This window comes from Rutilus rutilus, assembly GCF_951802725.1.
Source record: "Rutilus rutilus genome assembly, chromosome: 5".
Classification (NCBI taxonomy): Eukaryota; Metazoa; Chordata; class Actinopteri; order Cypriniformes; family Leuciscidae; genus Rutilus; species Rutilus rutilus.
Window position 1 is genome coordinate 48,296,044 of NC_140213.1, and position 15,025 is coordinate 48,311,068.

At 35.9% G+C, this 15,025-nt stretch overlaps 1 protein-coding gene across 1 annotated transcript; it reads left to right on the top strand.

Moving 5' to 3' along the window:
• The first annotated feature begins 492 nt into the window (after positions 1–492).
• On the top strand, positions 493–13,349 carry LOC311290894 (interferon-induced very large GTPase 1-like). Its single transcript, XM_084409637.1, has 2 exons — positions 493–571; positions 5,397–13,349. Exon 2 carries the CDS (start codon positions 5,475–5,477, stop codon positions 12,552–12,554), a length of 7,080 nt encoding a protein of 2,359 aa, XP_084265763.1. The 5' UTR covers positions 493–571; positions 5,397–5,474; the 3' UTR covers positions 12,555–13,349.
• Positions 13,350–15,025: the final 1,676 nt, after the last annotated feature.

Genomic DNA, 15,025 nt, shown 5'->3' on the forward strand with positions numbered 1-15,025 from the left:
TACAGCGAGGTGACAGACACATAAAAAACCCACAAAACGGTATTTATTGTTTACATTTCTTTTTAAAAATGTTCAAATATGAAAGGTGAGCCTTTGTTTAATATGTTTACTATCAAAAGTAACCGAAAAGTAACCTGGTCTGTCCTGTCTGTCAGCGTGTTGTCAGTCTGCTCTCTGCTCCACGATGTATTTTACCTGCATTATAACATGGAGTGGGCATGAGAGCGGCGTAGCTTGTCGGGCGTGGCGACAGTAACTAAGGGGGGCGGGTCTTTGCGAACGGTCAATTACAATAGTCTTTCAGCACTTCATGCTTGAACCCCTAAAAAAGAGAAACATTTTCATACAAGAGTTAACCTCAGCTCAAATCAGCTGCAAGATCCTCAACACAAAAACAACTAACACTAAAACAGTTTCACTTTCTTTCTTCCGTGTCACATGAATAAAAAAATTAAAAAAGACAACAGCATTCCACGTCACAACCTTATAAATAGACACAGCAGCCAGAGAACATTCATTTGCGGCTCCTAACCGAATTGAAGATACAGAGAGGGAAGACTTCCACACTCAGGTTTGACTTCATTACTCATTATTACTAGAAAAAAAATTATCTCAGAAAAAAATCATCCTCTTCACACACGCAAAAATGTGCGGTGCTTACTGTGAATGGTACGAATTGTACTTACTGACTATTTAAACAGAGCAGTGTAATTTTTATATGTTAGGTTGACTATTTTATTATTATATTTTAATAAGGCTATAATGAACAGGCTGCAATGTCAAGATTGCAATGCTGGAATGTGTGTGTGTGATTTTTGAGATTCTTCCGCACTGAGGAGCCGTGCCAATGCACAACCCACGTAAAGATGATAATTGATCAAATAACTACAATTGCAGATTGCTGTGAGGTTCGGGATGTGACGTCTGTCTAAAAATGTGCAAATGTGCCGTAATTTAAATGCTAGATTTAGTGCGTAAATCATTTTGTTTACAAATTAGATGCTTTGCAGTTGTTATAAATATTTCATTTTGGATGTTATCATTGTGATTATACTGGCTGGGTTTATAAAAGTTTGTAAAATTGACAGGATATTTGCTTGGATCATTTGGAAACAAAGCTTGTCTATTTCCGAATGTAATCGCGTGCATCTCTGATGATTATACTGTGTGTGTGTGTGTGTGTGTGTGTTGAAAAAAAACAGAGATTAAACACACTCGCAACAGACACACCCCAAAGCGGAGACGTTACAGCATTGCCAGCGGCACTGAGTGGAGTTTAGCACTGTAGTGGACACACACCGTTACTGAGCAATGATGCAAACCTATGAAGGTTTTTTTGCTGCAAATCAACTGAACGCCTGTGAATCTGTGACAGTGAAATTTGTAGTTGTAGAGAATAGCCACACATGTTAGTAAATTTGAGAAATGTTTTAAGAGTTGCAAACTTGTAGACTTTTTTTTCTCTTCCACAAACACAACACAGGAGTTACACCTTCTCAAATTCTTCACTGCAGATGGACAAATCCTATTCTACAAATCACAAATTAAGAAACTCGTATGCTCTCATATTTGCTACAAGTTGCTGCAGTGAATATGGTGCAAAACGCATTCACACACCCGCATCAAAAAATGTGAAGTCACAGAGAAGTTTTGCTCATCCGCAAATTAGTATGTGGATTCATCCGATGAGAGTTGCACACTTGTAGAATATTTTCTCACAAATGTCTTGTATATTTTTCTAGCACAAACACAAGTACATAACTACAACTGCTTGAATCTGCTGCGACGAGTCTCAAACACTGTTTTTCGCTTACAAGTGACAAGTTTCGCGCGCTCTCCCTTTTGCACCATTGATAAATGTGAAATGTGGAGCAAAAGTGAGTTGTGCATCTGTAGAGGCAGTGGGCGGAGCCTACATGAATATTCATGAGTTTCCCGGGCATGCGCATCTGATCATTTTAGTCCACGCTCCTCGTTTCTCAGCAGGTTTAATGCATTATTTCAAAAAAGGTAAATATATTTCAGCGCGAACTTAAACTACAATTGTGTATCGTTTCGTAGAGTTTATAATATTTTTATTAATTTGCACGTTTTATGCATTCATCAATGACTGAATGATTGCAGGCATTCACTTCATGGAGGCCTATATAAAGCACAGCAAACTTCAACTCGTCGTATAAATTGCACCTTGCGAAGCTTTAAAACTGTGTCTTTTACTAATTGTTATCATTTGTTGATTGCAATAAAATAAACACATAGTTTATTAAATTTAGTAACAGCACACATAGTAAAATTGATGTTATAAAATCAAGGGTCAAGAACCCAACTAAAGCAAACACTGATCACCATTGTGGTAATATCAAATGAAACTCAATATATCATCATCATACAGTATAAACCTCTGCTAATTCTCAATAACTTTTGTAGACGTCTTACAGAAATAAAGTCAGTCTGGGGTGCGTTTCCCGAAAGCATCGTTAGCCAGCTATGGTCGCAAGTTCCGTCGTTATCAGATAGTTCAACGATTTGGTGTTTCCCGAAACCATCGTCCCAACGAACGTTTGCAAACAGCATCTCAAACTTGTGTGGTTGGAACGACAGCTCTCGAGCTGTGGTTAAAAGCATAGTTTCTAGTTTACATGAGATGTAGACTGAATAAATCCTTATCTTTAGCAAAATAAGCAAGCTGACATTCAGAACAACCCGTGTTATTTATTTAGAATACATACAAATGTAATTTACGTCTTTTAGTTTGTCAAGAGATTTAAAGCACCGTTTTTGAAGACTGCGCATGTGCGAACGTGCTCTACTATATAAGAACGAGCCAAATATTGAGTCTGGTAATAAAGCAAAATAACTGAGAAAAATTAGAAATGGTCTTCAGATGCCATGTCTGTAACTTATATGACAAAATCTAGCGTTACCGTTTTTTTTTATTCGCTTTGGTACTATTTTCACAAGTTAGGTGTGCATTTTCCAAACTCTTAGTGCTAATATCACAACAGATCATCAAAAGTGCTCTTTTTTCAAACATTTCATCATGTTTTCAATTGTGTTAGCACAATTCACAAAATCACAAAGTATCCTTTTCACAACACAAAATAAGTGTTTCGTCTACATAAATGTTTCATTCACAGTCACAGCCTTTCATAAAGCTCTCACTATCAAACTTTTGATTTGCATCTCTTCTTGTTCAGTTTAATACATTTGTCTATTATTTAATCCAACTGATCGTAATCTTTAATCAATGAATCATTTGGCACACCTATAGATTTCTATAGATATTAATTCAATATACAGTTTCTATAGAACTTGTTTGATGATGTACAAAGTGTGTGTGTGTGTGTGTGTGTGTGTGTGTGTGTGTGTGTGTGTGAGAGAGAGAGAAAGATACAGAGAAATTTGCCATTTGTGCAAATACTGTAAAGCAGAATAGAGTATAAGGGAGAGGAAACAGTCGATGACTGTAAAACATCAGATTGATCAGAGATGCATCAGTAGAAGGGAGACGGGCGGCATCAAATACAGCATTTTACATTACGCCATGTGATGCTGTAAACATGGTAGAGACATGGTTGTCATTACTGTAACTCAACCTTCATCTGTAAAGGTCCACTACAGTATATTCAGTCAAATAGTCAAAATCATTTACTGTATTCATTGCCAGCAAACTCTGTTCTGCCACAAAACCTCATGGCTGTGCTTCACGATAACACACTGGATAGATACTATTACAAACAATATGGATTCAATTACATAAGTTAGGTTATGCACGTGTACTTTCTAATGTGGCATAGCCTGTATTACTGTAATTATTTATTATTATTTTACTGTAATTTTGCTGGTTAACAGCAGGTGTTCGTCACTAATGCTCTGTCATTACTTAATTAATCACTTAATTTTTCACATAATTAATCACTTAACTTCTTGACTGCAATGTATATCTAAAATTAAACAAATTAAGGTAATCTGTGTCCTCAAATGAAATGAGTTAGCTGAACTTTTGGGGGGTTTCAGTGTAAGGAAAAATGCAGTCGATCAGCGCCACCTTGCGTGAATTAGCCGAAGGAGATCTATAGTTTCGCGTTCAGTGTGAAAGCTCCATTCATCAGCGATTCGCCTTGTTTTATTGCGTCAAGTTTAGTGTGAAAGGGCTTTTAAAGGGATAGGTCACCCAAAAATTAAAATTAGCCTATGATTTATTCACCCTCAAGCCATCCTAGGTGTAAATGACATTCTTCTTTCAGACGAATACAATCAGAGTTATATTAAAAAATGCCCTGGCTCTTCCAAGTTTTGTAATGTTTTGAAGTCCATAAAATGCATCTATCCATCATAAAAATGCATCTATCCATCATAAAAGTACTCCACATGTCTCCAGGGGGTTAATAAAGATCTTGTGAAGCAAAGCAATGTGTTTGTGTAAGAAAAATATCCATATTTAAAACTTAAAAATAACTAGCACTGACAGACAGCTGTGCGCATCGATTTACGGCGAAAGACTAACCCTTGAACTTGACGCACAACGTAATGACGAACACAAAAGCGCAGAGGATAGAGCAAAACAAAACATCAATCATGAATTAGAAGTATAAATAGAGAACTTTTTGAGAGAAATGTCAGAGGAACTTGAGTTTGTTGCCCAGCCCTGCTTGTTTGAACCGCGTGAGTCGTCACAGCTTACGCTACTCCTACGACATACATCGCCAGTGTTACTCTTTTGGCGTGAGTCGACTTGCGTATTTTTCTTACACAAATGTATCGCTTCACTTCAAGAGTTCTTTATTAACCCCCCAGAGCCGTGTGGAGCACTTTTATCATGGATGGATGCACTTTTAAAGACTTCAAAACAGAAACCGGTCAAACATACAAAAGATATAAAAAGAGTTAAGAGCCCAACTAATGTAAACAATAATCAGTTATGGTGACTTCAAATGAAATAGAGTTAAACCTCTCTTAGTTCGCAATAACAACTTTTGTAGACTACTAACAGAAATAAAGTCAGTCTGGTTAGTAATAAGTAAAGCTGGTAATGCTGGTTGTGGAGTTGTTTAATCCTCCTCTGCTGAGATCTTCAGAGATCTTGTGTCACATGGGCACATAACCACTCTGTGGGAGGCAGAATTATTGCTGGTTGGTAGGGGATCAAATACTCAATCAACTGCTAATCATTTTATAACCTTTATATAATGTGTTTTTCTCTGGATTTTATTGTTGATATTTCGTCTCTATCAGTTAAAATAAACCTACCTTAAAAACTACGGACCCTTCCTTTCTTTGTAAGTGGGCAAACTTACAAAATCATCACGGGATCAAATCATTATTTTCTCCACTGTATATTTGTTCCGTATAAAAGTTATTTCTCAAAATAAATTAAATGTTTGCTTAATCAACAGGGGAAACAAGGACTGTGGACAATCAGGAGTCCGTCCTGATCAACACCATCATTACAACAGGAAAATACTGAAAAAGACATGGAAAAAATGAATAATCTACAACAGGAAAATACTGAAAAAGACATGGAAAAAATGAATAATCTACAACAGGAAAATACTGAAAAAGACAAAGACATGGACAAAATGAATAATCTACAACAGGAAAATACTGAAAAAGACAAAGACATGGACAAAATGAATAATCTACAACAGGAAAATACTGAAAAAGACAAAGACATGGAAAAAATGAATAATCTACAACAGGAAAATACTGAAAAAGACAAAGACATGGAAAAAATGAATAATCTACAACAGGAAAATACTGAAAAAGACAAAGACATGGACAAAATGAATAATCTACAACAGGAAAATACTGAAAAAGACAAAGACATGGACAAAATGAATAATCTACAACAGGAAAATACTGAAAAAGACAAAGACATGGACAAAATGAATAATCTACAACAGGAAAATACTGAAAAAGACAAAGACATGGAAAAAATGAATAATCTACAACAGGAAAATACTGAAAAAGACAAAGACATGGACAAAATGAATAATCTACAACAGGAAAATACTGAAAAAGACATGGAAAAAATGAATAATCTACAACAGGAAAATACTGAAAAAGACAAAGACATGGAAAAAATGAATAATCTACAACAGGAAAATACTGAAAAAGACAAAGACATGGACAAAATGAATAATCTACAACAGGAAAATACTGAAAAAGACAAAGACATGGACAAAATGAATAATCTACAACAGGAAAATACTGAAAAAGACAAAGACATGGAAAAAATGAATAATCTACAACAGGAAAATACTGAAAAAGACAAAGACATGGAAAAAATGAATAATCTACAACAGGAAAATACTGAAAAAGACAAAGACATGGACAAAATGAATAATCTACAACAGGAAAATACTGAAAAAGACAAAGACATGGACAAAATGAATAATCTACAACAGGAAAATACTGAAAAAGACAAAGACATGGACAAAATGAATAATCTACAACAGGAAAATACTGAAAAAGACAAAGACATGGAAAAAATGAATAATCTACAACAGGAAAATACTGAAAAAGACAAAGACATGGACAAAATGAATAATCTACAACAGGAAAATACTGAAAAAGACAAAGACATGGACAAAATGAATAATCTACAACAGGAAAATACTGAAAAAGACAAAGACATGGAAAAAATGAATAATCTACAACAGGAAAATACTGAAAAAGACAAAGACATGGAAAAAATGAATAATCTACAACAGGAAAATACTGAAAAAGACAAAGACATGGACAAAATGAATAATCTACAACAGGAAAATACTGAAAAAGACAAAGACATGGACAAAATGAATAATCTACAACAGGAAAATACTGAAAAAGACAAAGACATGGACAAAATGAATAATCTACAACAGGAAAATACTGAAAAAGACAAAGACATGGAAAAAATGAATAATCTACAACAGGAAAATACTGAAAAAGACAAAGACATGGACAAAATGAATAATCTACAACAGGAAAATACTGAAAAAGACATGGAAAAAATGAATAATCTACAACAGGAAAATACTGAAAAAGACAAAGACATGGAAAAAATGAATAATCTACAACAGGAAAATACTGAAAAAGACAAAGACATGGACAAAATGAATAATCTACAACAGGAAAATACTGAAAAAGACAAAGACATGGACAAAATGAATAATCTACAACAGGAAAATACTGAAAAAGACATGGAAAAAATTAATAATGTACAACAGGAAAATACTGAAAAAGACAAAGACATGGAAAAAATGAATAATCTACAACAGGAAAATACTGAAAAAGACAAAGACATGGAAAAAATGAATAATCTACAACAGGAAAATACTGAAAAAGACAAAGACATGGACAAAATGAATAATCTACAACAGGAAAATACTGAAAAAGACATGGAAAAAATGAATAATCTACAACAGGAAAATACTGAACAAGACAAAGACATGGAAAAAATGAATAATCTACAACAGGAAAATACTGAACAAGACAAAGACATGGAAAAAATGAATAATCTACAACAGGAAAATACTGAAAAAGACAAAGACATGGAAAAAATGAATAATCTACAACAGGAAAATAGTGAAAAAGACAAAGACATGGAAAAAATGAATAATCTGTTTCACAAACTTCATCTTGAAGTCGGGAGTCTCAATAACCTGAGACCAGCAGATGTTCTTCAGATAACTACACATTCTTTACAGTCCAATGAGTCTTGTGCTGAGGAAGAGCTGGTTCAGACTTTCCTTCAAAAACTATTGATGATGAACTACAGAGCAAGATACATCAACATTAAAGAGACCAGTAAACAGGATCAAACAAAACAGGGAGACTCCTTGAAAACCAGGAGTGAAAATGTTCATGATGTTTTTGAAATAATGTCTCTGTCAAACAAAGGAACGAATCGATCTGATCAAATTCACCCGATGGATGTTCAGATGGCTGTGTTTCTTTGTGCTGATGATTTCCTGAAGCAGCTGATGGTCACTAAACTGTCTCAGTGTCAGTACGCTCTGCCTCTGCTTGTTCCTAATCCATTCACACAACAGATTGAGTTTCCTCTCTGGACATTCAGACAAATCAACAAGAGCTGGAAGACGAGAAACCCCAACGATGAAACCACCAGTCAAACTCAGCTGATCTACAAGGCACAAACTCCAATGGTGTCATTCTTCAGGTTTGACTCTGTGTCTTCATCCAAGTCTGAGCTGATGAACAGTCTGATCAATGAGAAACACAACACGTTCTTCCACAGGAACTGCCCAGGCAGCAGCAGATCCAGAGTCCTGATGGATGGAGTGGTGGAGATCGCCTGGTTCTGCCCCTCTGGGAAAAACAAGGATAAATTCAGTGACTGTGTTGCGTTCTGTAATCTACACGGTGATGCAGGAGACTATGAGAAACAGCAGCTGATCCTCACTGAAATGTCCTCAGTCAATGTTGTCCTTCTAGCACAACTTGACAGGAATTCCAGAAGTGCAAAAACAATCCAAAACCTGTACTCAAACACGAAGCCACTCATATTTCTTTTCACTGAAGATGAATCTACTATGATTGAGACAGGCAAAGGAAAATACAAGATTGGAATGAAAGACAGAAATCAATCAGAAGTATCTGAAGATCTCAGAAGAGCTATAAATGATTGTCTCTCAGAATCATCTTCCACTTTCAGACTTGAAGATTTGTCCAAACACTCAGACATCAGAGTAGATGAGAAAGATAATGAAGACTGCAGAAGAGGAAGAGAAGCAGCACAGTCGATGATTAGTTTGCTGGAGAAGCAAGATCTGATAGGAATCAAAGAATCAATTCTGCCTCATCAGGGAAAACTGTGGCATCAGTGGAGTGAGAAGAACAAAGAACTACACCGACCTCGAGGAGATGAAATAGAAATGGAAAGCAGTAGAAAACAAACAGACCTGAAGGAAATCCGTAAAAAGCAGCATGCATCTAACATCAGTGAGTTTATGAAGCTCTTCATTAGACAAATGAACTCACATGATAAACATGAGAAGATGTTTTTCATTAAGTGGCTCGGAAACCTCCTGGATGAATATACATCAGCTGATCTTTCTGTTATACATCACAAATATGATGAAAAGTGGTCAACAGTCTTAAAACTGAAAGAGAAACATAAATCTGAACAACTCATAGCTGATCAATCTAAACAACTCATAGCTGAACAAACTGAACTTGAGAGAATATCTGAGGATCTTCAGGCTGCAGGCTTTGGTTTGGAGCACATCATGAGGGAGATCGGTCAGATCTATGAATCATGTTCATCTGTGAAGGAGAACAAGAAAGGCCTGCAGGTTCACTTCTCTTCTCTCCCGAGTCTTGCAGCAGAGATGATGATCTCTGGATTTCCACTGGAGCTGATGGATGGAGATGTTGTCCATGTTCCTCTGATCTGGATCTCTGCTGTTCTAGATGAACTCGTAAAGAAACTGGGAGACCAGAGAATCTTTGTGCTGTCAATTTTAGGGATTCAGAGCTCTGGGAAATCCACCATGCTGAACGCCATGTTTGGACTCCAGTTTGCCGTCAGTGCCGGCAGGTGCACCAGAGGAGCGTTCATGCAGCTGGTCAAAGTCTCAGACGAGATGAAAACACAAATGAAATCTGACTATATTCTGGTTGTTGATACTGAGGGTCTTCGTGCTCTAGAACTGGCTGGAAGATCAACAACACATCATGACAATGAATTGGCCACATTTGTTGTAGGTCTTGGACATCTGACCTTGATCAACATCTTTGGAGAAAACCCATCTGAGATGAAGGACGTTCTTCAGATTGTTGTTCAGGCCCTCATGAGGATGAAGAAGGTCAGACTGAATCCCAGATGTGTGTTTGTGCATCAGAACGTCTCAGACGTCACAGCTGGAGAGAAAAACATGGAGGGAAGAAGACGACTGCAGGAGACACTGGATGAGATGACTAAACTCGCTGCTAAAGATGAAGTCTATGATGCTGATCGTTTCAGTGATATTATTAGATTTGATGTCCAGAATAATGTGAAGTATTTTGCTCAGCTCTGGGAGGGAAGCCCACCCATGGCACCACCAAACCCAAACTACTGTGAGAATATTCAAGACCTCAAGAAGACTATTATATCTCATGCCTCAGAATCAGGTGGAATAAAGTCTAAAGACTTACAATATCGTATTAAAGATCTCTGGGAGGCTTTACTGAATGAACGATTCGTCTTCAGCTTCAGAAATTCTCTGGAGATTTCAGCCTACAGGAAACTGGAGACTGAATACAGCAAGTGGTCCTGGAGTCTTCGCAGCGCCATGATGGACACTGAGAATAAACTGCACAACCAAATAGGAAGTAAAGCAATTCATAAGGTTGAGGAAACTGATCTTCAAAGAGAACTGAAGAAGACAAGTGAAGAAGTGAAAAAATCAATGGCAGAATTCTTTGAGAAAGACACAGATAAAGAAATGCTGATTCAGTGGAAAACATCATTTGACCTCAAGATTAAGGATGTTCAGGAAAACATTGTGAGAGAAACAAATAGGAAATTAAATGAGGTTCTTCAGCAGCGAGACCTGAAGAAAGATTTTGATGATAAGAAGAAAAAGCATGAAGACACTCTCTATAAAAAGAGTGAAGAACTTGCCTTACAATTCAAAGGCAAAGGTAACAATGAAGAAAGACTGAAGAAAGAGTTTGATACGTTTTGGAAAGAGTGGATGAAGATGATCATCAAAGACAATCCAGCAATCAAAGACATTGATATAATGAGAGATGTGAGAGAGATGCTCAGTAACCTGTATGAAAGTGCTCCTGTAGACTACTGGAGCGAGAGCAGTGAGAACAACAACATTTTCACTGTGCCAAGTTACTCAGATTATGCTATTTACAAAACGTCCACAAAAGGAAAGTTTGAGGCTGTAAAGGGTGTTTACAAAGCAGTTAAAGAAACACTTGGATATACTCAAACTCTGTCTCCAAAAGATGACGCCCAAATAAGATCATTAGTCGCAGATGTTGCTCAGAAGACAAACGAAATGATTAAGTCATTTAACATTTCAAAGATGGGCTACAACAAGAGCTACATTCAACAAGTTGCAGATTACATCAAGGCTAGAATATCAGCACATGAGGAAGGAGTAAAATATGTGTTCAAGAATGAATTCTTCATGGATTTGTCTTACTCCATCTTTAAGAAAGAAAAAGAGATGATCACTGAACAACAGAGACTGTTCAGGGAAGCCAATGATCCTGTTCTCTATTTGGATAAGAAGAGAGAGGAGTACTATAGTATTTTCCAGAAATACTGCAATGGATCTGCTTCAGCTGCAATTTTTGGTGAGATCATCTGTCAGAAACTTAAAGAGCCCATTGAGCAGAGCGTCTACAAGAAGACTGCCAAAGATCTGACAGATGAAATTAAATCAAACTCTGCAGCACTGAATGGAAACAGATCAAAGCTGGAGAAACACATCCTGAAGGTACTGGCAAAAGAGAAGGATTTTGGCAAATACATGAACTACATTCATAATCCCAGAGATTACTTCGAGAGCTTCATCAGAGATGAAGTCAGTCAGTACATCAATGATAAGTTCAGTGTCAGTGTTTTACCCAAGATGAAGGAGAGCATTAAACTCCTGCAGCAGAAAATAATAAAAGCAGCAAGTGAATCTACTGAATATGTAAAAAAAACCGAAGGAAATGTCAGTTTGTGGAAGGAGAATTTCACACAGAAGCTCTCAGCTGAGCTGATCTTCTCTGAACAAGACCTCAGTGGAGTGAAACATCAAGATGTTGAGGATTTCAACATCTTAAAAGATGTGATAACACAAGAACTTCCTGCTATAGTGTCTGACATCAGCAGTAGATTCAACACAAATACATTTCCTGTAAATCTGGACCACAATTTCAGACCAGATGAGATTCTGATTGATTGCTTCTGTAAGTGCTGTTGGGTTCAGTGTCCGTTCTGTAAAGCCATCTGCACCAGCACCATAAAAAACCATGCTGGTGATGAACAAAACAATGATGATAAACAAAACCATGATGATGATAAACAAAACAATGATGATAAACAAAACCATGATGATGATAAACAAAACAATGATGATAAACAAAACCATGATGATGATAAACAAAACAATGATGATAAACAAAACCATGATGATGATAAACAAAACCATGATGATGATAAACAAAACAATGATGATAAATCAGACCACACTGATCACAGTGTTCCTTTCCACAGAATGAATGGAATATCAGGGTGGTTTTTCAGGAATACAACAAACTTGTCTCCTTGGATCTGCACATCATCTGTAGCAAGCGAAAATCTATCATTTCACCCTGATGCCTCAGATAAGGTAGTCCCATTTAGACAATACAGAACAGCAGGAGGAGAATTTGCAAAGTGGAGCATCACCCCTGATCTCTCTGAGCTGCCCTACTGGAAGTGGTTTGTGTGCAAATTCCAGAAAGATCTGGAAAAACACTACAACAAAACATTTGAGGGGAGTGGTAAGATACCAGATGGATGGAGAAAATGCACAAAAAAGGAGGCTATTGAGAGTTTGGATATATACTTTTAAATGTATAAATGAAAGAAGTTTAAAGGTCTTTGATTTGCAGTTTGAGAAAAAAAGTAGTTTAAATAGTTTATTTGCAAAAAAGGTGATGTTAATATGTGGTACATTTGTTATTTGCAAACTAGTCTTCACTGGTAGTGGCAAACCTGTAACAAACCTTTATTTAACTGACTGTTTGAAAGACACTTCTGTGGCAAACCAAGTGGCATCATTGAAGACTTTCAGATGCAAAGATAATTTACATGTAAAAAAAAATGCAGCATGTTTTCCAGAATTGTGATGAAGAAGTTGTGAAGTCGGACACTTTCTACTTTCTGTAGAGTCACCTGATCTACATTAAAGTCACACAGTTTGTGTTCATGCAGAAACCAAAAGCCTTTGCTTAACTTTTAAATTGCCGCTACATTTTCTTGCCAATACACAACTGAGCAGAATGTGGTTTCTAAGATGAATGTGCATGTGTGTAAAAATGTGAGCAGTCATGTAATCTACAGAATATTTCATAAAGTATATGAGGATACGGGGTGTGATATACGATCATGTTGTACATGTAAATGATACTACTTTAGATCTTATATAAATCTTGTATATTTGATTCTACAGTACATGTAGTAAACTTGTGTAGTCAGCAGAACTGACTGAAAGGTGAAAGGTGTTAGATTAGGAATTATATGTTTAATGGTTGTTGTTAAAGCATTCAAAAACAAAATGTTATCAAGTATCCTATACACTGTTAACCCTTGGGAGTAAAAAAAATGCAAAATTCTGACAGTATCATACCATTTTCAATTAAAACAGTACCTTAAAAAGCAATGCATTCTGGGTTATATTTGTCATTTTCAAGAAAATAGCCTACAGGAATATACTGTGAACTAGATAAAAAAGTTTGTAGACAAACTTTACGCTGTGTAGGAAATTATTTGAATTTTAATATATTCATATAAATATACAAATATTAATCATTGTGTAACCAGTATTTTTTTACCTTTTGTTTAAATAATTTTTTATTTCAAAAGACAAACACTGTTAAGTCTTACTTCAGCTTAAAGACAGCTCTATAAGTAATATACAGAGCATTATATCATACTTTGCCTGACAAAAGACAACAAAGGATCCAGGAACGATTCTGCTGGAGAGTAAGCATGAATTTGATCCATATATACAGGTAGTTGTCAATGATTATTGTTTACGAGAGTGAAGGGACACACCTAGATTTACTGGTATAAATTAAACAAGCTAGTGATAATCTGACCTGACAGCAAAAGACTACCTACTTTGATACTAGGGGTTCTTCAGGGGGATGAGATAAATACCAGATCTCACCACAGTTGGCATGAAAAAGCCTTGCCAGAAAGTTTGAAGAAGTTTTAAAAGCTTGAAGTTTGAAGGTTTTTATAGTTCAAGTTTTAGTTTAGTATTTTTTAAAGTTTGAAGGTTTTCAGTTTAGAAATATTAGGGAGAATGTAAAATGAGTCTCGATGGATTAGAAATAGTACATAGAATGGCAGCTGATGGAGTCTAATGGGCCTCTACAACAGTCAAACTCTGAATTTAGTTTGGAGTTATAGATAGATAGATAGATAGATAGACACCATTGCTCTGCTCCCTCCAAAAATGCATAGAGTTAAACATTCCCCCTACATACACAATCAAAATAAATCTACGACTGTCACTTTCAAAATGAAATGTGAAAATAAATGGAAAGTGTTGCGCCATTACAGTATCAGTTATACAGTAGATGCTCACATGGCATGCAAGATTACTTTTTTTTTTACTTTTTTTTTTTGTTGAGCATTACAGCCAATCACACACGACTCTGTTGATCTAATGATGCAATGCCCAATCAGATGAGTTGAAAAGTGCAGATATGATATAAGATATTAATTCATAATCCTTTTGTTTTTTCATGCTACTCAAATAACAATGTCTTGATTTTCTAATGCATAAAAAGCAATTGACTAATTCATAAACGGTTCTTGTCATAAAAGAATGACATTTTCCCTCCACAAAAAAAAAAAACGTTTAATACATTATTTTAATCGACAATAATGACGTTTTTTTTTCCAGTTACTAGGCAAAAAAGTTGCTGTCAAAACCGCCACTAGATCAGAGCAAATCACTTTTATTGAGTGAGTCTGAGATTTAACTGATTCAATAATATTAGAAAAGCATCCCAGTTTTATTTACATAGGCTACTTTGATTTTAGTTATTTGAGTTATAAATGTATTATTTTTTTGACTGCTTTTTTATACGATTTTTATTTAGATTTTTTTTTTCTTTATTTGAAAGTATACTGGGTTTGTATAAAGACTGGTTTCTAAAGTACCTTAAAGTGCCATGTATTAATGCTCATGGGTATCCTAAATGGGTTCCATTCAGACCTTAATATTAAGTATTTTACTGTTATGTGTCAACAAGATTCAACAAGACATTTTCTCCGGGCTATACCCAGTGTTTAGATCTGTTGTGGTAT

Bases quoted from the DNA above. Each gene is read 5' to 3' on its own strand.
- LOC311290894 (XM_084409637.1), top strand. From the start codon at position 5,475: ATGGAAAAAATGAATAATCTACAACAGGAAAATACTGAAAAAGACATG.